Source organism: Periophthalmus magnuspinnatus, chromosome 16 (assembly GCF_009829125.3).
Source record: "Periophthalmus magnuspinnatus isolate fPerMag1 chromosome 16, fPerMag1.2.pri, whole genome shotgun sequence".
Taxonomy (NCBI): domain Eukaryota; kingdom Metazoa; phylum Chordata; class Actinopteri; order Gobiiformes; family Gobiidae; genus Periophthalmus; species Periophthalmus magnuspinnatus.
The window spans coordinates 3220268-3244254 of NC_047141.1; the positions used below are offsets into that span (position 1 = coordinate 3220268).

The 23987-nt window shown below is 43.8% G+C and overlaps 2 protein-coding genes across 2 annotated transcripts in view; one reads left to right on the top strand and one right to left on the bottom strand.

The window, feature by feature from the left end:
- The window catches only part of stx12l (syntaxin 12, like), a 133086-nt gene that overhangs the window by 108338 nt on the left and 761 nt on the right, over positions 1 to 23987 (top strand). The gene's annotated exons all lie outside the window — the stretch shown is intronic.
- Positions 1 to 23987, bottom strand: part of cep162 (centrosomal protein 162) — a 37776-nt gene that overhangs the window by 8040 nt on the left and 5749 nt on the right. Inside the window, exons 5-20 of the mRNA XM_055227727.1 lie at positions 22933 to 22997; positions 22493 to 22557; positions 22331 to 22361; positions 20854 to 20925; positions 15669 to 15977; positions 14493 to 14574; positions 13747 to 13921; positions 12617 to 12851; positions 11810 to 11955; positions 10240 to 10368; positions 9387 to 9509; positions 4591 to 4703; positions 3641 to 3740; positions 1383 to 1551; positions 756 to 964; positions 249 to 353 (exon numbers count right to left, since the gene is read on the bottom strand). Coding sequence (XP_055083702.1) covers positions 249 to 353; positions 756 to 964; positions 1383 to 1551; positions 3641 to 3740; positions 4591 to 4703; positions 9387 to 9509; positions 10240 to 10368; positions 11810 to 11955; positions 12617 to 12851; positions 13747 to 13921; positions 14493 to 14574; positions 15669 to 15977; positions 20854 to 20925; positions 22331 to 22361; positions 22493 to 22557; positions 22933 to 22997 — 2128 coding nt within the window. The remainder of the gene's footprint in view (positions 1 to 248; positions 354 to 755; positions 965 to 1382; positions 1552 to 3640; positions 3741 to 4590; positions 4704 to 9386; positions 9510 to 10239; positions 10369 to 11809; positions 11956 to 12616; positions 12852 to 13746; positions 13922 to 14492; positions 14575 to 15668; positions 15978 to 20853; positions 20926 to 22330; positions 22362 to 22492; positions 22558 to 22932; positions 22998 to 23987) is intronic.

A 23987-nucleotide genomic window follows, 5' to 3' on the forward strand; every position in this document is an offset into this window, starting at 1 on the left:
CTCCTTCACCTGAGGAATCAAAACAAGCGATGCTCCGCCGTTCGCCTCGTCAGCCTGATGTCACCATTAGCCTCGTCAGCCTGAAGTTGCCATTGTGTAGAACTCAAGGGTAAGCGTTCACTGCAATTGTTGTAGCACTCAGCTCTCAACATATGCCATGTCGTGTTTCGAGGGTAACAGTGCTCTAACCTGTTGCTCCAGAGCCTGGCAGATGCCAAGTCGTGTTTCTATAGTAACAGCACTCTAACCTGTCGCTCCAGAGCCTGGCTCCTTTTGGCATCTGCAGATCTCTCTCTGGTTTTTCGCTGCAGGTCACTGCTCCGTTTGGTCACCTCCACCTTCAACTTCTCCACCTGAAAAATACATGAAAACATCTGAGTCCAGATATAGAGACATGGTCGAGACATGGCCCAGACATGGCCCGGACATGGCCCGGACACGGCCCGGACACGGCCCAAACATGTTTCAGGGTTGGAAGAAATGTCAGGGCTGAGTGAACATTTAATCATCAAAAGTGATGGAAGCAGTTTAGTGGTTTAATCCTGGTTTAGTCCTGGTTTAGTCCTGGTTTAGTCCTGGTATAGCCCTGGTATAGTCCCGATCCAGTCCCGGTCTGGTTCTGATTTTGTCCTGGATTTAGATCTAGGGTAGTCTTATTTTATTGCAGCTCTATTGGGATGAGAATGTGGCATAGTGGTTATCCCGTCTCCTCCCTCTCACCAGGAAGTTGTGAGTTTTTGAGTTCATGTTCTGACCTGTTCTTTGAGTTGTCGTATTTCCGCTGTGGCCGCTCTGAGCCGGGCCGAGTCTTGACCCAAAAGTTCCTGGTTCTCAGTGAACCATTGTAGCCTCTGCCTCAGCTCCATCACCTCCTCCTGCAGCTCTGTCACCTCATCTTGGTGCTTCTGCTTCAGTGCCGTCACCTCCTCCTGGTGCCTCTGCTTCACCACACGCAGCACACTCTCTATTCATAAGAAATGAAGGAGCAGTTCATTTTAAAGCACTTCTCTCCAAAGTGTGTTTTGAAAATGTGATAATCACTGAAAACGTGCTAAGTCTCTTCCGTTCAGAGCACTATCACAACACAATCAGATGCATCCCACTAATGAATCTACGGCACATCAGATCAGGTTTGTCAAGTTACTGTTCATATCTGTGGTGAGGTCTCTGCCCACACTGTAAGAAAATGTTTTAAATGTATTTTTGAGAAATAAAGACACCTGTAACTAGCTACATGCCAGATAGATATGTTTAATGTCATACTGTGGAAAATTTTTGGCAAAGAAAAAAAAAATCTCCAAGGAGACAGGCAGGTGAAGAGCCCTCCACTACAAAAGCCCCACCAGAACATTTCATCATCATTATTTTTATGTTGCAGTTACCAGTCTCAGATGAGGCCTGGTCTTCAACAATCTGGTCTTGATCCCGGTCTTTAGTCCGGTCTTGATCTTGGTCTCTAGTCCGGTCTCTCAGCAGCTGTAAATCGACCTCCAGACTCTGTTTTTCCCGCCTCAGCCTTTGGAGCTCCTCCCTCTGCATCTCCTTACTCCTCTGTCCAAAACACAAATATAAACATATATATACATATATATATTTAATCCATTACAGTGGGGCAAAAAAATATTTTGTCAACCACCAATTATGCAAGATTTCCCACTTAAAAAGATGAGAGGCCTGTAATTTTCATCATAGGTTCACTTCAACTATGAGAAACAAAATGAGTGGAAAGAATCCAGGAAATCACATTGTCTGACTTTTAAAGAATTTATTTACAAATTATGGTGCAAAATAAGTATTTAGTCAATAACAAAAGTTCATCTCAATACTTTGTTATATACCCTTTTTTGGCAATGACAGAGGTCAAACGTTTTCTGTGAGTCTCCACACACTGTTGCTGGTAGTTTCAGCAACATTCCTCCTGCAGATCTCCTCTAGAGCAGTGATGTTTTGGGGCTGTCGCTGGGCACGGACTTTCAACTCCCTCCAAAGATTTTCTATGGGGTTGAGATCTGAAGACTGGCTAGGCCACTCCAGGACCTTGAAATGCTTCAACGGAGCGACTACTTCATTGCCCGGGCGGTGTGTTTGGGATCATTGTCTTGCTGACAGACCCAGCCACGTTTCATCTTCAATGCCCTTGCTGATGGAAGGAGGTTTTCACTCAAAATCTCACGATATATGGCCCCATTCATTCTTTCCTTTACATGGAACAGTTGTCGAGGTCCCTTTGCAGAAAAACAGATCCAGATCATGATGTTTCCACCCCCATGCTTCACAGTAGGTATGGCGTTCTTTGGATGCAACGCATTCTTTCTCCTCCAAACACGACAAGTTGAGCTTTTACCAGAAACTTCTATTTTAGTTTCATCTGACCATATGACATTCTCCCAATCCTCTTCTGGATCATCCAAATGCTCTCTAGCAAACTTCAGACAGGCCTGGACATGTACTGGCTTAAGCAGGAGGACACATCTGGCACTGGCGGGCGTAGAGTGTAGGATGTTGTATTTGTTACTTTGGTCCCAGCTCTCTGCAGGTCATTCACTAGGTCCCCCCGTGTGGTTCTGGGATTTTTGCTCACTGTTCTTGTGATCATTTTGACCCCACGGGGTGAGAGCTTGCGTGAAGCTCCAGATCAAGGGAGCTTATCAGTGGTCTTGTATGTTTTCCATTTTTTAATAATTGCTCCCACAGTTGATTTCTTCACACAAGCTGCTTACCTATAGCAGATGGTGCATTGTTTACTGTTTTTGTGGTGATTATGGATATGTATATGATATAATATTACCCCCCCCCCCCTCTCGATTTTGTACTTTCTTGTTACTAATGTGTTTGTGGTTTTCCTTAGGCACATGTTGACCTATCACATCAGCTACCAGGTTTTGTGCAAAATAAAGAAATGGTACATGGTACATTTTTTTCACCATTTTGTGGACACTGATTTTGTGAATGCCTTCATTCTCTATAGAGGACACTGTAGATCAAAGGGTAAAATCCCTATATGCACCAAAAAGTCTTTAGAGAAACTCTTGTCTTGGAGCTGGCAGAGGCAGGAGACATCAGAACACAGCAGGAAGAAGGAAGCAGGAAGAAGTCATAATCATGTACAGCATGTTTTCAGTTTGCAGTGTGTTTGTTTACATTTTGAAGTGTGTGTTTGTTTACTGTTACAGTATGTGGAGTTTGTAAATATATATTTATTTTGACCCATACCACTTGTTTTGATAATATTTTACATACAAATATAAATTTTATATTATGTTTTGATATGCTATATATATCGGCTTGAATCAAAGGCAACACCGATGATGTATCCCAATGATGTAATCTTAGTCCAGTTTTAATTTTAATCATAATTTGAAAAAACAAAAACACTGATAAATAAGTTAGAGTGTGTTTGTACATTTGGAGTTGACTTAATGTCACATTATGTGGAACGATAAATGCAGTTATGGTTCTATATGGTTCTATAGGGTTATATAAAGTTATATAGGGTTATATAAGGTTCTATAGGGTAATATATGGTTCTATGGGGTTATATAAGGTTATATAGGGTTACATAAGATTATATTGGGTTAAATAAAGTTATATAGTGTTATATGCGCTTATGGCTCCGCCCCCTTCACTAAACATGCGTCACCTGTAGAGCGCTGACTTGGTCCAGCAGGTGTGTGATCCTCTGGGCGTGGCTCACAGAGCACAGGTCAGACACAGGTCTGAGTGCTTTGTCCAGCTGCTCTCTGCACGAAATAAAAAAAGAATTTATTTTAACAACAGCAAGTGTGTTTCACTGACAACTGGTATGCTAGTTACGCTAATGCTAAAAGCAACTGGTATACTAGCATCTTTCAGATGCCAGAGTGGAGTCACGCTAATGCTAACAACAACCAGTATGCTAGCATCTTTCAGACTCCAGAGCAGAGTCAGGCTGATGTTTACAACAACTAGTATGCTAACATCTTTCAGATGCAAGAGTGGAGTCACTCATGCTAATGCTAACAACAACTGGTATGCTAACATTTTTCAGACATCAGAGCAGACTCAAGATAATGGTAACAGCAACTGGTATGCTAGCTTCTTTCAGACGCCAGAATGGAGTCATGCTAATGCTAACAACAACTGGTATGCTAGCATCTTTCAGATGCCAGAGTGGAGTCACGCTAATGCTAACAAGTGGTATGCTAACATCTTTCTGACACCAGTTTATCTGAACTGGGTCCAGACTAGTTTTACACCTATGAGGGACTCTCGTTTCATTCAGATTTTTCTGTAAGAAAGTACAGATATATGTTTAAGTCAAAATACGTCCACTGTGTACTGTCTGCATCTATCCAGGAAGTGTGCAGTTAGAATGCTAGTTGTTGTTAGCGTTACCGTTAAGGCAAAACTCCACTCTGGTCTCTGTGAGCTGTGAAAAGTGCTTATAAACTCCTCATGGTGAATAAATAGGATGTTCTGATGCATAAGGTTAATGAGGAGTACCTTAGAACCTGTTCATTTTAAATGGTTTGCAGAGGTCCAGTTTTCTATGTCTTAATAGAGTAAAAACCTTTGTGACCAGTGCGGTTTCCAGCTCTGGTTTAAACTAACCTGGTTGAAGCCAACTCGCTGAGAAGTTTCTGGTTCTCTTTAAACATGGCGTCCTCGGTGGCTTTGTTCCTCGCCTGTTGAAACTTCATCTGCTGGTACAAGCGCTCGTTCTCCTGGTGAATAACAGGTCATGCAAACAGAAGGTCACATAAACAAAAGGTCAAATTATATATATATTATATATATATATATATATATATATATATATATATATATATATATATAAATCTTCTCACCCTCCTCGGGTGGTCTCTCATCCCCTCTTTTTCCACGCTTGAGACCTCTACCAGAGGCCTGGGAGCATGAGGGTTCTGTGCAGTATCTTTGCTGTTCCTAGTACTGCACTTTTCTGGACTGAGATGTCTGATGTTATTCCTGGGATCTGCTTGAGCCACTCCTACAGTTTGGGGGTCACTACCCCGAGTGCTCCGATGACCATGGGCACCACTGATACTTTCACCTACCAAGTCTTCTCCAGCTCTTATTTGAGCCCCTGGCATTTCTGTAGTTTCTCATGTTCCTTTTTCCTGATGTTCCATCACTTGGTACTGCGATATCCACCACAAAGGCTTTGCTCTGTTGTTTATCCACCACCACAATGTCCGGTTGGTTTGCCATCACCATTCTGTCAGTATGTATCTGGAAGTCCCACAGGATCTTGGCTCGATCATTCTCCACTACCTTTGGAGGTGTTTCCCACCTTGATCTCGGGGTTTCCACTCAGTACTCTGCACAGATGTTTCTGTACACTATGCCGCTCTGTGGTTATGCCGCTCCATGTATGCATTCCCTGCCAGCATCTTACACCCTGCAGTTATGTGCTGGATTGTCTCAGGGGCCTCTTTGCACAACCTACACCTTGGGTCTTGTCTGGTGTGGTAGATCTGGGCTTCTATCGCTCTGGTGCTCAAGGCCTGCTCCTGTGCAGCCAGGATGAGTACCTCTGTGCTGTCCTTCAGTCCAGCTTTCTCAAGCCATTGGTAGGATTTCGTGATATCAGCCACTTCAGTTATGTTCCGGTGGTACATCCCGTGCCAGGGCTTGTCCTCCCATGATGGTTCCTTCAGCACCTCCTCCTCTGCACTTCACTGTCAGACATTTGCTGAGCACATCATCTATTGGGGCCTTGTCCTTGATGAACTTGAATCTTGGATGTTTCATCCTGGACTGTGATTCTCACACTCACTAGTCCTCGGCCTCTTACCTTACGGCTCGCATACAGTCTCAGGGTGCTAGATTTGGGATAGAGCCCACCATGCACGGTCAGGAGCTTTCGGGTCTTAACATCTGTGGTCCATATCTCCTCCTTTGGCTAACTTATGATTCCTGCTGAGTATCTGATTACTGGCAGGACGTAGCTGTTTATTGCCTGGGTCTTGTTCTTGCCATTGAGCTGACTCCTTAGGACTTGCCTTACTCGTCAGAGGTATTTGGTTGCTTTCCTTGTTTCTTCTTCAAGGTTGCCATTTGCTTGTGGGATACCAAGCACAGCTTGATGTCATCCATGTAGAGGATGTGACTGATGGTGGCCCCATTCCTGAGTCGCATCCATAGCCAGTGTTGTTGATGATTTGGCTGAGGGGAGTCAGACTCATGCAGAACAGAAGTGGGGACACTGCATCTCCTTGGTATATGCCACATTTGATGGTCACTTGTGCAAGTGGCTTGCCAATGGCCTCAAGGGTGGTTTCCACAACGTCATCCGGTTTGCAATGAAGGCTCTTTGAGTTCTGTTGATGTTATACAGCTCCATTCAGTGATCCATGAGTGTGGTATTGAGTCGTAGGCTTTCTTGTAATCAATCTAGGCAGTGCACAGGTTTGTCTGATGGGTTCTGCAGTCTCGGGTTCTGTTTGATGACCACAGGCACCACTGATACCTTCACCATCAAAGAACTCGGGGCAGTGACCCCCAAACTAGAGGAGTAGCTACAGCAGATTCCAGGAAAAACATCAGACATCTCAGTCCAGAAAAGTGCAGTACAGGAACAGCAAAGACACTGTAGAACCCTCAAGCTTCCAGGCCTCTGATGGGGGGGGGGGGGGGGGGGGATGAGGTTTTAATGTGTATATATGATGTGCATTTCACTGGATTAAATCAAAAATTAAAACTGTCAATCACTTAAGAGTTTTAAAAGAAACATCCAGTCCACCATGAACAACAGTAAAAACATGTCAGAGAATCACAGCATATGGAACACATGACCTGCCCATGTCAGGAACTGTGGGTCCTTTTCAACCTTCAAGAACACTCTGAAACATTGGTTGAAAAATAATAAAACATGCTCACACATGCAGATTATTTACTTCTTGGGGCCTCTTAAACTCAGAGAATGGTGTATTGTGGTTCACTTGTTGTCATGTCTATGTGCACTTTTGTCTCATCTGTGTTTCTTTAAATGTTCTATTTTTGACCTGCCTTAGGACAACGGATGTAAACTAGCTATTGTGCTAATTCCGGCATATTTACATTGATGCTGTTTGTTGACATGTTGATTAATATGCACTGTCTTAATTAAAATAAATAAAAAAAATAAAATATGTCACAGCTATAGGTCAGAGGGTTTGAACGTGTTTACTTCATATCTGAGGAAACTTACATGACAAAGGTCATTTTATAAATACACAGAAAAAAAATATGAAATAATATGGAATTATGTAGTAAGAAAAAACATAAATAACTACTAAATATTTTTTGACAAACCAAAGGGCTAAAGGGACAAACCAAAGGGAGAAAACTGAGGATTTGAATATAAGACACACACATACATATATATATATATATATATAGTATATGTATAGTTTTTGTTACAACATAACTCCACATATTTGATGTCTTCTGTTTGTTAATGAAATGTAGAAAGTATAAAAATAAATAAAACACTGAATGAGAGGGCGTGTCAAGATGGCTGGTTGTGAACAAGTAAACACAACTCCTGTGTTTTAATGTAAATTATAATGTTGTGTTCTGAGTTAGTTCTGTTTGTTCAGTATTATGTGTTTATTCTGTGATTGTTCATTGTTTATTCTGTTTGTTCAGTGTTTCTTCTGTGTTTGTTCTATGTTTATTCTGTGTTTATTCTGTGATTGTTCTGTGATTGTTCCGCATTTGTTGAGTTTTGTTCTGTATTTGTTCTGTTTGTTCAGTGTTTATTCAGTGTTTGTTCAGTGTTTATTCAGTGTTTATTCAGTGTTTGTTCAGTGTTTGTTCAGTGTTTGTTTTTGTGTTGGTTCTGTTTGGTGTTTGTTCTGTTTGTTCAGTGTTTGTTCTGTATTTGTTCTGTTTGTTCAGTGTTCTGTGCTCGCTGAGTGTTTGTTCTGTGATTGTTCAGTGTTTATTCTGTTTGTTCAGTGTTTATTCTGTTTGTTCATTGTTTCTTCTGTGTTTGTTCTGTTTATTCTGTGATTGTTCTGTGTTTATTCTGTGATTGTTCTGTGTTTGTTCAGTTTTGTTCTGTTTGTTCAGTGTTTATTCTGTTTGTTCAGTGTTTATTCTGTTTGTTCAGTGTTTCTTCTGTGTTTGTTCTATGTTTATTCTGTGATTGTTCCATGTTTATTCTGTGATTGTTCCGTGTTTGTTCAGTTTTGTTCTGTATTTGTTCTGTTTGTTCAGTGTTTATTCAGTGTTTGTTCAGTGTTTGTTTTTGTGTTTGTTCTGTTTGGTGTTTGTTCTGTTTGTTCAGTGTTTGTTCTGTGATTGTTCAGTGTTCTGTGCTTGTTCACTGTTCTGTGCTTGTTCAGTGTTCTGTTTTTATTTATTTATTTATAGCGGACAGTGCATGTTGACCAACAGTAACTGTTTAACATGCCAGAATTAGCCAAGAGGCTAGTTTTCATCTGTTGTCCATTGCCATGATGTACAGATGGCTCCTTGCAAATTTAAATAATTTACAGAGGACACAGAGAGTAAAATAAAAATAAATGTGCATTTACAGGTGTGGTAAAAAGGTAGAAAAGCATTAAGTCTTGAGCAGTGAATCATAGCAAAGACAAGCGAAGTGAATCATAGCGAAGACAAACGAAATAATTAAAACAGACAGGTTATTAAAAACAGCATGCAATTAATAACAGTAAAACATTATGTTAAAAAAGCACAAGAAAATAAACAAAGGGCCAATAAAAAGATTTGCTGAAGCAGAATTACAGAGACGCACATGCAAAGGACAAACACTAGATGGCAGCAGCAGGAGTTTGGTGTTGACAGGTCTGATTTGTTAAAAGCCAACGTTTAAATTGGGACTTAAAAGAGTTGTATGTGGAGCTCTCCCTGATAGTTGTAGGGATGCTGTTCCACCCTTTAGAAGCTCTAACAGAATAGGCTGATTGACAAAATGCTGTCTTTCTGAATGGGATCAGACAGTCTCCTCTTGAGGCTCCTCTAGTGATGCGGGTTGAGCTTGATCTTAGGCTAACAAAGTAATTGAGTGGTGGAGGGGCGAGTCCATGTAAGATTTTATAAACAAAGCAGGCATCTGTGAATCTTATCAGATTCTCCCAACTTAAAATATTATATTTAGATAAAATGCTGCAGTGATGGATGTGGCGTGTTTTTTTGTCTAGAACTTTGAGTGTCTGTTTATACAGTGATTGTAGTGGTCTGAGTGTGGTATGGTATGGCCTGGGACAAGCTCGTCAGGCAGTAAGTCAGGTGCGAGAAAATCATGGCGTGCATGTAAATATTGGCTGCTTGGATGGACATTTGGAAATTTGTGCTTGTTCAGTGTTTGTTCTGTGATTGTTCTGTGTTTGTTCTGTTTGTTCTGTATGTTCTGTGTTTGTAGTGGAAGCGTTCCTGACCTGCTGATATCCCTGTATGAGTGTTTCCTGCTCCCTCATCTCTTTGTCCATCTGTTGAAGTTTGTCTTTTCCTCTGGACTCTGACGTCAGCCCGTTCTTCTGAAGACATTCCGCACTGTGCAACTACAACACAAAACACTTGAAACTTTCAAACAACTGGAGTCATGTTAGAGCATTAGTGTGTAGCAGAGGGAGACAGTTTTTTTTTTATTTTTATTAATTAATAATGGTTAAAATAAAGGTTGAGATTCTATGTTTTAATTCTCCCAGAATAGTGGGTCTGACACGTGGTCTGTAAACAGAAGTAGAATAAGTGAGTGGGACGGCACTCAGAGTTCAGCTCCAAATGAAGCTCATCGAGACTAGCAGTTATAGGGGGAGTTTCATATTTGAAATTACAACCGCGAGAATCATAGCAACCAAGGAGCCAATCTGGAGAGAGGCGTGGCGGCTAGCAGGTTAGCTATATCTATTTATTTAAACAGTCTGTGATCCAGATACAGATTTGTTTGAGCCAATACCAGAATGTGACAAACAGAGTATAAGTAAAGGCTCTTCTTCAAACCCAAAGTGAAGCTCATTCAGATTAGACACTTTACATCCGCCCCAACATCTTCCCCATCAGAATCACAAGTAAATCAGAAGTGAATTAGCGTTGAATCAGAGTTGAATCAGAGGAGAATCAGAGGTGTCATTTTAAAGACTAAATACCAAAACACCAGTCTCGATGTCTACATGTGTTCTCAGAAGAATATATGATGTCTACATGTGTTCTCACAAGAATAAACAATGTCTACACATGTTCTCAGAAGAATATATGATGTCTACATGTGTGCTCTTAGTTCTTTCGTACTTTACTCTGCAGGACGTAGTTCTGTTGTTTCAGAGCGTTGACTTCCTCTAAATCCTGTTTGAGTTTTTGGATGAGTTTTTCCTTCTCAAGCAGCTCGACCTTCAGACCCTCCAACATCACCTCCTCTGTCTGAACACAAGAAACATGGACTGGTGAAGACCTGGAAGTAACGGTAACGAGACTAATAGTGACAGTATTCAAGTCAGACTAGTAACAGTAGTACTAGTCAGAGTAGTAACAGTAGTAATAGCAGGAAGCAGTGGTTGTAGCAATAGTAGCAGGCAAGTGTCACCCCTTCCACCTAGGGTTATCCTTACCTGATTAGTGTTCTTTCCTGATTTGCTCACCCCAATTGGTTGACCAATAAATAACTGGAGCAGCTCCGTACCTGTCTGCTCCTCCGACCCTCCCACTCCACTTTCACTATGTCTGTGCAACTGGTGTTTGGACTGGACGGCTACTACTCGGCTTTGAGCCTTATTTTTCACACACAACTCAATGGTGAGTTTTGCCAAAACCTTATCTGTCCTGTGTATCATTAAACTGCACTAAATTCAAAGCTAGTGCCAAGTTTGAGGTATTTTAGCTCGCGGTTTATTTTCGTGTATCCGCGTGTTGAAGCTCCACTAATAATGAGAGTATTTTTGTTTGTTTCCAAATGTGTTAATTATGAGCTAAAGCAGTGAATGAAACATTATGTGTCAACCTACTTTAGTATGTTAACTTTAATTCGACAGCACTGTTATGCTGTTTCAGTACATTTTGTTTATGTATTTGAGATCTGTGCGCAACACATGGCTCACTGCTGGTGGTACTGTCGGCTGTAACCTGTAGCGTTTTTGTGTAAAAATTTAGATTTTTGAATTTATGTTGCATAAATTTGTAATTTAATTAAGAATGTAATGTTGAAATGTTATCGGTAACTGAACTAAGATCCTGTTTTGACCTTGTTTTAAAGTCTTTTTTTTTTCATGGAACTGAACAGAGATTTCTCTCCCGTTGGCGAGCTGATAGGACTAACCAATTTTGCTTTTGCTCTGCAGTCCGTGGATCATAGATTTGCATACAAAATTAATTATTTTAACTGAACTAAATCCTAAAAAAGGAATTAACTGAACCCTCACATTAAGTCATAAATTTGACAAGGAACTGGCTTTCTTTTTGTTGTTGTTTGTTTAAAAAGGTCTATTTTGTTCAATTTAATTTAATGAAATAGTATGTCACTTTATGTTTTGCCAAATACATTTAACTTTATTTCAATCCAGTCAGTGTTCTGTGTGTCATTCATGTGCAAGCTCCCTGAGCAGCCCGGTTCTTCTGTGTCGGCCTCACTTCTGTCAGTCTGTCCCAGGGCAGCTGTGACTACAGTAGTAGCTTACCACAGAGTGTGGACTGAATAATAATGCACAAAATTAGTAGTACTTTGTAGTAGCAGTAGAACTAGCACTAGCAGTGGTAGTAGTCACAGACGTAGCAGTAGTATTAGTATTAGTAGTATTAGCAGTAGTAGTGGCAGTAGTATTTGCAGTAGTCGTTGTAGTTTTAGTAGTATTTGCAGTATTGGTAATACCTGTCTGATGGGAGAGAGTTCTGTGGTTGGTTCTCTGTGTTTAATGTTGATTTGCTGCTGAAGAACAGACACCAATGACTGGACCGACGCCACCAGGTCTCCACCCTCCTCTGCCCTCCTTCGCTCTCCTCCACCCTCCTCCACCTCTGCTCAAAGTAAAATAGACACTTAGAGTAAGTCATATGGTCACCTGGCACTGCAGGGTGGACTTTAAGGTTTGAGTTTTCAAAATCACAAAGGCTCCGAGCTGATCCAAGTCCTGGTTCTGTCTGGTGCGGTCATAGTGGAGTGGTCACCTGGCTGGGTCCTGGTTCTGTCTGGTGCTGTCATAGTGGTCACCTGGCTGGGTCCTGGGTGTGTCTGGTGCGGTCATAGTGGTCCCCTGGCTGGGTCCTGGGTGTGTCTGGTGCGGTCATAGTGGTCACCTGGTTGGGTCCTGGGTGTGTCTGGTGCGGTCATAATGGTCACCTGGCTGGGTCCTGGTTCTGTCTGGTGCGGTCATAATGGTCACCTGGCTGGGTCCTGGTTCTGTCTGGTGCGGTCATAATGGTCACCTGGCTGGGTCCTGGTTCTGTCTGGTGCCGTCATAGTGGTCACCTGGCTGGGCCCTGGGTGTGTCTGGTGCGGTCATAGTGGTCACCTGGTTGGGTCCTGGGTGTGTCTGGTGCGGTCATAGTAGTCACCTGGTTGGGTCCTGGGTGTGTCTGCTGCGGTCATAGTGGTCACCTGGTTGGGTCCTGGTTCTGTCTGGTGCAGTCATAGTGGTCACTGGGTCCTGGTTCTGTCTGCTGCGGTCATAGTGGTCACCTGGTTGGGTCCTCGTTCTGTCTGGGGCCTTGGAGAGTCTGCTGTGCGGCTGAGACACTAAGGGTTTGGACTTGGACCTGCACTTGGTCTGGCTCTGGTTCTTGGTCGTAGCTGGTCCTGGGACAGAGGAGCGCTGTGAGGTCACTGTGGTCTTTGAGTCCAGAGATTGACCTCGGGGCTGAGGCGCTGTGGGCCTCTTCAGAGAGGACAGAACAGTACCGGACGTACGGAATGACTACAGGAAGAAGGAAGTGCAGAGAAAAAACATTCTTTTAAACAGGGGCATTTACTTCTATGGGGTATTCAAGAGGGGGTATTTAAATCTATGGGGTATTACAGAGGGGGTATTTACTTCTATGGGGTATTAAAGAGGGGGTATTTGACTTCTATGGGGTATTAAAGAGGGGGTATTTGACGTCTATGGGGTATTAACAGTAACACATAACATATTTAGATCTCATGTTTTATAAGTTTCACATTTGTTTTTGATGCTCTGAGACTCCCCTCCCTTTGGAGGTCGGAGGTCGGAGGTCAGAGGTAGGAGGTCAGAGGTAGAAGGTAAGAGGTAGGAGGTAGAAAGCTGGAGGTAGGAGGTTGGAGTAGAAGGCTGGAGGTCAGAGGTAGGAGGCAGAAGGCTGGAGGTAGGAGGCAGGAGGTTGGAGATCAGCGGTAGGAGGTTGGAGGTAGAAGGCTGGAGGTAGGAGGTCAGAGGTAAGAGGTAGAAGGCTGGAGGTAGGAGGTAGAAGGCAGGAGGTCGGAGGTAGGACATCAGGGGTAGGAGGTCAGAGGTAGGAGGTTTGAGGTAGAAGGCTGGAGGTAGGAGGTCAGAGGTAGGAGGTAGAAGGCTGGAGGTAGGAGGTCAGAGGTAGGAGGTAGAAGGCTGGAGGTAGGAGGTAGAAGGCAGGAGGTCGGAGGTAGGAGATCAGCGGTAGGAGGTCAGAGGTAGGAGGTTGGAGATAGAAGGCTGGAGGTAGGAGGTCAGAGGTAGGAGGCAGGAGGTCAGAGGTAGGAAGTCAGAGAATATAGCATTATTATATTCAGAGAATGCTGAGGCAATAAAAGTCCATGACATCCCTCCGTCAGGGACCTACTTCTGCTTCACTAAAACAGCCTCATCTGCCGTGTCTCACCTGCCGTGTCTTGGCCCTGTCGGTCTGGGCAGGTGCAGTGGTTGAGTCCTGGTCCTGAATGAGTCTCTCCACCTCCTCGCGGATGCTCCCTGTTGACTCTCGGATCACTGGCCTCCTCTGGGACAACTCAAATGTGTCTGAGTCTTTGAGTTCTGACGGCGGAGTCTGGGTCGAACTGTAACGAAGAGAACACGAGAAGGACATTTTAAACACAAGAGGGACATTTTATATACAAGAGGGACATTTTAAACACATCAGGGACACTTTGAACACAACAGGGACATTTTACACACAAGAGGGATTTTTAACAGCAAGGAGACATTTTAAACACAAGAAGGAACTTTTACACACAAGAGGGACATTTTAAACACAAGGGGGACATTTAAAAAACAAGAGGGACATTTTAAACATAAGAGGGCCCTTCTTTTAAACAAAAGAGGGACATTTTAAACATGGGGAAATTTTAAACACAAGAGGGACATTTTACACACAAGAGGGACATTTTGGACACATTTTTAAGGACCCTCCCTGATATAAACCGAGCAGCAGGTTTAACTGGAACTGGATTTTTCTTGTTTTGTCTGTTTTTGTCTCTTTGTCAGTTCTTCTGGACATATTTAAAATGTAAACAGAATCTTTAGAATAATTGAAACATAAACCACAAATCTAATCCCAACTGTGTATTTTACACTTTAACTTACATTTTTATATCGACATGTTTTAAATGTTTTAAACTTGTGACTGACCTGATGGGCTGAAGACTGAAGCCTCTCAAGTGATTCTCTTCAGGTCGAATCGGCTTCATCAGCTCCTCTGCAGTCGGCAAATCTGGAACAAGGAGAACATGTGCACTCCACTCAGATCAGGAGTCCAACCCACAACCTCCTGGTGAGAGGGAGGGCACAGGATAACCTCTGTGCCACAGTGACACAAGGAGAACATGCACACTCCACTCAGATCAGGAGTCTAACCCACAACCTCCTGGTAAGAGGGAGGAGACGGGATAACCACTCTGCCACTGTCACACAGGAAGAACATGCACACTCCACTCAGTCACAGCTCTGATCCGTCTCAGTCCTGGGGCATTGGTGGCTCTTTCAAATTATTTGACCAGAGCCAACATTTACTTAATCAGATCAGGAGCCGGAGCCTGTGGTCAGGAGTCGGAGCATGTAGTCAGGAGTATGTGGTAAGGAGTCGCAGCGTGTGGTCATGCGCCGGAGCCTGTGGTCAGGAGCCAGAGTGTGTGGTCAGGAGCCAGAGTGTGAGGTCAGAAGTCGGAGCGTGTGGTCAGGAGCCAGAGCGTGTGGTCAGGAGCTGCACTGTGTAGTCAGGAGCGTGTGGTCAGGAGTCAGAGTGGGTGGTCAGGAACCGGAGTGTGAGGTCAAGAGTCGGAGCGTGTGGTCAGGAGTGTGTGGTCAGGAGCCGGAGCGTGTGGTCAATAGTCGGAGCTTGTGGTCAGGAGCCAGAGTGTGTGGTCAGGAGTTGGAGCGTGTGATCAGGAGCGTGTGGTCAGGAGTCAGAGTGGGTGGTCAGGAACCGGAGTGTGTGGTTAGGAATCGAAGCCGTGTGAGTCACTCAAACAGACTTTTTAAATAAGTTTCGGATGAGCAGGAGAACATGTGCCTACATGAGCACCTTCCCCAGCTCTACCACACCAAAACACTAATGTGGTCATGTGATGTGTGAGTCACGTGACTGTGACATGCGAGTCACGTGACTGTGACGTGTTCAGACTGTTCATATTAAAAACAGATCAGATTTATGACACAGATGAGTGATGCCTGAGTGGTTCACACTGACATGAATCAGACACAGGTCACATGGATTTGGTCTCATACACGCCACAACTCTACAGCCCACAGAGATTGACCCCTCAACCCTTTAATAAGAGAGAATGTGTTAACCTCTCTGCCACTGACCAGACTCGATGGTAGAAGGCGGTCTCTGGTGTGGAGCAGAGGGAGTAGAGGAAGGAGATGGAGGAGAGGGAGGGGAGGGAGGAGAGGGAGCAGAGGGAGCAGAGGGAGCAGAGGGAGCAGAGGGAGCAGAGGGAGCAGAGGGAGCAGAGGGAGCAGAGGGAGCAGAGGGAGGTGGATTCGGGGGCTTGTTTTGTTTTGGTGAGGAGGTGACATTTGGGTTGAGTTCTTCTGAGTCTTGCACCACATGGATCTGAAGTGCTTTGTGCAACGCCTCCAAGTCCGATGCTCCGCTCTGAGCAAGGGACAGAGCTGAGGAGAAAACATGAGATGTGTTTAGGAGAGATGCCGGTTAAGTCAAACCCACTCTTTAAACCAGATATGGGCAAACAACGGCCCGGGGGCCACACATGGGCCTTTGGGCTTATTAATCCGGCCTGCCGAATGTGACAAAATTATATTAAAATAGATAAGGGTAAACCTTGTTCAATTTACGTTTTCAACAAGATATTGAGCTTTTGGCACTTGATAAAAATGAATGTGAGCTTTTCTGCTGTGTTTATTTAACTGAAATGTAATAAATAAATTATTACTTTAATTAAAGCATTTGGAAAACAATTTGTACAACATGCATATTCATTTTTTGCTACATGTTACAGGTGAAATCTCTAATATAATATATGCTTATATATATATATCCTGGCCCCTCTGTCAAATTTTAGATCCCATTGTGGCCTGTGTGCCAAAAACTTTGCCCACCTCTGCTTTAAACTGTTTTTTCAGATCTTTCAAACATGTTCTGGTCGTTTCTTATCATTGAGCCTCTGAAGTTTATTTATTTATTTAGAAAAGGGACAGTGCATATTAATGAACATAAGATACATATGTAAATATGCCAGATTTTAGCCACAGGCAAGTTTCCATCTGTTGTCCCTGGACAGGTTGATAGTCACATTTAACATAAAATACCACATACACAAAATACAGTCAAATACATACAGGGCAGGATAGAAGCCAAGTCAAAAACATAAACTCAGGAGGGTTACTACAACTTTTAAAGTGCTGTGTGTATTGCACAAGTCCTAAAGTGCTGTGTTTATTGCATAAGTTCTAAAGTGCTAAGTGTACTGCACGAGTTCTAAAGTGCTAAGTGTATTGCACGTGCTAAGTTGTATTTGGAGTGATCATAGATTCTTTTTTTTATAAATGGAGATAGCTAACTTGCTAGCTGCCGTGTTCCAAACAGGAAGTGATCATGGGCACATTTCCCGGCTTTTGGCTCTTTGTTTGCTATGATACTTGTGGTCAGAATTTCAAATATGGAACTAGCTCCAAATTGGCCCCTGTAACTGCTAGCCTCAATGATCTTCACTTGGAGCCAAACACTGTGGGTGATATCACGCTCACTCAGTCACTTCTTTATACACACTATGGGACTGATTCATGTTTGAATAATATTTAATCTCTTACTTTCAAGATGCCATTTTGCCGATCTACCCATTTTCACCTCCACAGGTACATGCCCACTATGACGTTTGTGCCCACTGTGACGTGCGCACTTCCTTCTCCAGTTTTATTTTTTTAATCGGTGATACTTGTAGGATTCGGCAGCGTCGCGGCGTCATTTACAGTGACAAAACCGATATCATAATAATTGGCCCTAAAACACTCACTAAGTCCTCCTCAAGCTTCTGTCTAAACTTTGATAATTCCACACTCACTCCATCCCCACTCATCCGAAATCTTGGTATTCTCATTGACCAAAACCTCTCATTTGAATCCCATATAAAGCAAATAACCCGGACTGCCTTTTTCCATCTCAAAAACATTGCACGCCTCCGCCCATCACTCACCTTTTCAGCTGCAGAAACTTTAATCCATGCATTCATCACATCCAGAATCGATTACTGCAATAGCATCCTATATGGCACACCCTCAAAAACACTTAATAAACTGCAATACATACAAAACTCTGCTGCCCGCCTCCTCACACGCACCCGTCTGTGTGAACACATCACCCCGGTCCTCCAAAACCTCCACTGGCTCCCCATTTCTCAGCAAATTCAGTTCAAAGTTCTTCTCATCACTTTCAAAGCTCTCCATAACCTGGCCCTCTCCTACCTCACAGATCTGCTCCATCACCACACTCCCTCTCGCTCCCTCCGCTCCTCAAACGCAAACCTCCTCTCCCTCTCCTGTAGGACCAAGCTCCGAACCTGGGGAGACAGAGCCTTCTCCATCGCTGCCCCCACTCTCTGGAACACTCTACTGCAACAACTCCGGGACTGCACTGACCTCACCACCTTCAAAAAACACCTAAAGACTCACCTGTTTAAAGCTGTTTTTAATCTTTAATTATTATGAGTGTTGATTTTAAATGTTTGTATATTTGTATTTTTTTTAAATTGTTCTTCTATGTAAAGTGTCTTTGAGTATCTTGAAAAGCACTATATAAATAAAATGTATTATTATTATTATTATTATCATTATTTTTTGTACAAATGCAAAAAAAAAGTGCTGCTTTAGTGTGATGTGCAGCTGTCCATAGGGCGTGCCGACAGCATGTGGAGCTTTGTTTTGATGACGTTTATGGCGACGCCAGCTCCCATTGGATAGGTCAGATTACTTGAGTTTTGTTGCAGCTCTGCCCCTCCCTGAACCGCCAGCTTAACGTGGCGGAGGGGTTTGAGTACCTGGATGATCCTGGGAGTTATGTTGTCAGGGGCTTCATGCCCCTGGTAGGGTCACCCATTGCAAACAAGTGCTGGGAGACGGGTCAGACTAAGAGCGATTCAGGAGCCCTTCATGATGAGGACACAATCCTCGTCGCGTCCCTGCGCCTTTGGGTCGGGGACAGGTCTCTCACTGTCCCTGACCCCAAGGAGCAGGGGACAGTGAGAGACCTGTTGTGTCGGCCTACAGGCCAAACAGCAGTGCAGAGTACCCTGCCTTCTTGGAGTCTCTGGTAGGGGTACTAGACAGTGCAACGACTGGGGACTCCGTTGTTCTACTGGGGGACTTCAATGCCCATGTGCACGCCAGTGACACCTGGAGAGGGGTGATCAGGAATAACGGCCTCCCTGATCTGAACCCAAGTTTTGTTCCGTTATTGGACTTCTGTGCTAGCCACAGTTTGTCCATAATGAAGACCATGTTCAAGCACAAGAGTGTTCATCGGTGCACGTGGCACTAGGACACCTTAGGTCAGAGGTCGGTGACCGACTTTGTTGTCGTGTCTTGCACACTCGGGTGAAGAGAGGGGCAGAGCTCTCAACCGATCACCACCTGGACGTGAGTTGGATCCGAGGAAGCTGGACAGACCTGGCAGACCCAAGCGTGTCGTGAAGGTCTGTTGGGAACGTCTGGCGGAGCCCTCTGTCAGGGGAATCTTCAACTCACACCTCCAGGAGAGCTTCTCGCACATCCCGGGGGAGGCTGGAGACATAACTTGTAAGTGGGCCATGTTCTCCTCCTCTATTGTTGATGCAGCTGCTTGTAGCTGTGGTTGTAAGGTTTGTGGTGCTTGTCGCAGTAGCAACTCCCGTATCCGGTGGTGGACACTGGCAGTAAGGAATGCTGAGTACTGGAGAGGAGAAACCTCGGATTCAGGAGGAGCAGTGCGGTTTTCGTCCCTGGTTGCGGAACACTGGACCAGCTCTATACTCTCCATTGGGTCCTCGAGGGTTCATGAGAGTCTGCCCAACCAGTCCACATGTGTTTTGTGGATCTGGAGAAGGCATTCGATCATGTCCCTCAAGGTGTCCTTTGGGGGGCTGCTCCGAAAGTATGAGGCCCAAGGCCCTTTGCTAAGGACTGTCCGGTCCCAGTATGACAGGAGCAGGAGCTGTGTGTGCATTGCTGGCAGTAAGTCAGACCTGTTCCCAGTGTGTTGGAGGGCTGCCCTTTGTCATCGGTTCTGTTCATTTTATTTATGGACAGAATTTCTTGGTACAGCCAGGGGCCAGAGGGGGTCTGGTTCGGGAACCACAAGATCTCATCTCTGCTGTTTGCAGATGATGTTGTCGTGATGGCTTCATCGAGCCAAGACCTGCAGCACTGGGGCAGTTTGCAGTCAAATGTGAAATGGCTGGGATGAAAATCAGCTCTTCCAAATCCGAGGCTCGACCGGAAAAAGGTGGCTTGCCCCCTCCGGGTGGGTGATGAGTTCTTGATGAGTTCAAGTATCTTGGGGTCTTGTTCACAAGTGAGGGAAGGATGGAGCGTGAGATTGACAGGCAGAAAGGTGCAACGGTGATTGATGGGTGGATCTGCGGTGATGCGGTGGCTGTATCGGACTGTTGTGGTAAAGAAGGAGCTGAGCCGAAAGGCAAAGCTCTTGATTTACCGGTCAATCTACGTTCCTGCCTTCACCTATGGTCATGAGCTCCAGGTAATGATCAAAAGGAAAATATCTCGATTACAAGCGGCGGAAATGGGTGTCCTCCATAGGGTGGCTGGGCGCTCCCTTAGAGATAGGGTGAGGAGCTTGGTCACACGGGAGGAGCTCAGAGTTGAGTCACTGCTCCTCCACGTCGAGAGGAGAAGCTTAAGTGGGTTGGGCATCTGCTCAAGATGCCTCCTGGACGCCTCCCTAGGGAGGTGTTCTGGGCATGTCCCACAGGGAGGAGGCCCCGGGGATGACCCAGGATATGCTGGAGGGACTATGCCTTTCAACTGGCCTGTGAAAGCCTTGGGGTCCCACCGAAGGAGCAGGAGGACATGTCTGGGGTGAGGGCAGTCTGTGAGTCCCTGCTCAGAAGCTGCACCCGCAACCCAGTCCCAGATAAGTGAAAGAAAATGAATGGATGGATGTTGCAGCTCTGGACACACACTTTCACTTTAAGATGTTTTTTTTACAATGTCTTTACTTTGAAAGTTGGACGTCAGGAAACACATTTACAGGCACATACTGGATCATTCTGAGATCATTTTCATAACTGTTTTTCATAACTGTTCTTGCTATTATATTAAGAACTTTTATCACAACCTTTTTGGGAGTGTAAATGAACCAGACCTAAACCAACACCACACCAGGACTTCAGACATGGCTTCAGCTTCTCTTACATGGACTTTATACTTAATACTTTAAACTGGGGAATTCTCACATTCAAAACATCAAGTTTTTTGTTTTAAGTTAAAGCTGAAACTCATGATTAAAATCCATTAAAAGTGATGTTCTCAACGTTACCTTTGTCCAATGAAGAAGACGAGGTTCTGTTCCTCTCTTCTCTGGTGTCGTCCAGTGAATCGTACAGACAAACTAAAACATCAGATGAAGTCATTATATAAAAAAACAAGTTCACATGAAAAGATAGATCTACATGAAATGAGATGCCCACATGAAACGAGACGCCCACATGAAACGTAACGCCTACATGAAAAAAGACGCCCACAGAAAACAAGACGCCCACAGGAAACGAGATGCCCACATGAAACGTAACACCTACATGAAAAAAGACGCCCACATGAAACAAGATGGCCACATGAAATGAGACATCTACATGAAACGAGATGCCCACATGAAACAAAACGTTTACATAAAACATAACACCTACATGAAACAAGATGCCCACATCAAACAAGACGTCTACAAGAAATGAGATGCCCACGTGAAACAAGACGTCTACATGAAACAAGACGTTTAGATAAAATGAGACGCCCACATGAAATGAGACATCCACATGAAACAGTACACCCACATGAAACGAGACACCCACATGAAACGAGACACCCACATGAAACCAGACACCCACATGAAACCAGACACCTACATGAAACCAGACACCCACATGAAACCAGACACCCACATGAAACCAGACACCTACATGAAATGAGACGCCCACATGCAACAAGACCCCCACATGAAACAAGATGTTTACATAAAACGAAAGGCCTACATGAAACGAGACGCCCACTTCAAACGAGACGCCTTCAAGAAACAAGACTCTCACATGAAACAAGGTGCCCACATGAAACGAGATGCCCACATGAAACGAGATGCCCACATGAAACGAGACGCCCACATGAAATGAAACGCCCACATGAAATGAAACGCCCATATGAAACAGGACGCCCAAATGAAACAGGACGCCCACATGAAACAAGATGTCTACATGAAACGAGACGCCCACATGAAATGAGATGTTCACATGAAACGAGACGCCCACATGAAACCATTTCCCAGTTGGATGTTACGAGTTTCGATTTTAGAGCATTCCAGCTGAATTAATTCATATGTACAACAACATGCTAACCCTAAGGCTAAAGAAATGCTAGTCCAAAGGCTAAACAAATTCTAGCCCAAAGGTTTAACAAATGCTAGCTCGAAGGCCAAAGTAAATGTATCCAACATCTACAAAAAACAGAATATTATTGATTTAATCTGTGCCAAACGTTTACCACGTTTATGTGGCATAAAAGTGGATCTGAGGTTAACGTCACGTAAACGTGTTTCACCTCAGATCAAAGTGGATCTGAAGTTAAAAACGTTTGTGTGGCGTTAACCTCAGATCAAATGGATCTGGGGTTAACGCCACATAAACATTTACCACAAATTTTACATGACATTAACCTCACATCCACTTTTTCTGGTGATTAGCATCATTGCAATTCCAAGGAAACTATCATTCCAGTTCAAAATAGTTTAATACAATAACAGTGCTTACCTTTAGAAAGAATGGGAGCCATCTTTGTCTTCTGAAAGAAAACACATTTTGAACACAATAAACAAGGAGTCTTATTCAGTCAAAACTCACTGTAGTTTAAACCCGTGAACTGGCAAAAATCTGGACAAAATTTAAAAACAAGCAATTTCATAAAACTCAAACCTGGTCTTGTTCTGGTTCGTTCTCCTCTCCTTCCTCTTCAAAGTCCTCACTGTAGTGTGGGGAACCTGGGCAGAGGTTTAGTCCTGGTTTAGTTCTGGTTGAGTCCTGGGTTAGTCCTGGTTTTAGTCCTGGTTTAGTCTGGTTTTAGTCGTGCTTTTTGTCCTGGTTTAGTCTTGGTTTTAGTCCTGATTTAGTCTTGGTTTTAGTCCTGGTTTAGTCTGGTTTTCGTCCTGGTTTAGTCCTGGTTTTAGTCTGGATTAAATCTGGTTTAGTCTGGTTTTAGTCCTGGCTTAGTCTGGTTTCTGTCCTGGTTTAGTCTGGTTTTAGTCCTAGTTTAGTCTGGTTTTAGTCCCGGTTTAGTCCTAGTTTAGTCTGGTTTTAGTCCTGGTTTAGTCCGGTTTTAGTCCCTGTTTAGTCTCTTTGTTTAAAGCTATTCTGACCTGTAGACTCTCTGGGACTGTCCTTGTCGTTTTTGTCAGATCCATGTGGCTCCTCCCCAGTTTGTCTGTGACAAAAGCATTTTTCTTGAAGCAGTTTAATTAAACATCAGGACTATGGGTCAGAACTGAACCATGAGGATCTGAAAAAGTTTGGACTCAATTAAACTGATCAAAGTTGTTCTCTGATTTTGTAATGGCCCTGCTCGTTACAAAAGGACTAAATATTTCAAATGACAAAGTGGTGGACGTTCCTCTGTCTGATCATTTCTGTGTCTTTTTTGACATGTCTGTTATTCCCAAAACAGCGGCTCGTCCTGCAGTTGTTCGAAGGAGACACATAAATGATAATACAGGTGCACTGTTCATGGAAATGATACACTTTCAAAAAATGCCTCATGTTCTAATGTTGATGATTTGTTGAACTCTTTGACTTTGAGTGTTTTGAATGTTCTGGACACCATTGCCCTGATGAAGGTTCAAATGGTTAAAGATGAGCAGAAAGAACCATGGAGGAATGATGACTCGGTCAGGGCACAGAAAAGGGAGTGCTGCAGGATCGAGCAGGAATGGAGTAGGTCAAAGCTCCAGGTTAATTATGAGATTTACAGAGAAAAAATGTACAGGGACAATCACAGTTTATGTAGAACAAGGGAGAGGTATTTTTCTGACATTATTGGAAGTTGCAGTAACAACTCTCACGTCCTGTTTGCAACATTAAACAGATTAACAAACCCTCCAGCTCTGCTGTCATTAGATCTAATTTCCACAATGAGTATTCTTTAATCACAAGGTTCAGGGCATTATGCCATCAACTCCACAACACAAAAAACACCCCTACAGCCACCTAGACACTTAGAGCTGACTCACTTTGCACCTGTAACTGACAAAACTGTCCAAGAGATCATCACCAGTCTGAGTGCATCTACATGCTGCCCCCATGTGTTACCCACTAGATTTCTAAAGTCTGTGCTCAGTAGTTTGTTGTCACCATTCGCTTGCATAGTTAACATGTCACTTCAATCTGGAACATCTCCAAGAACTGCAGTTATCAACTC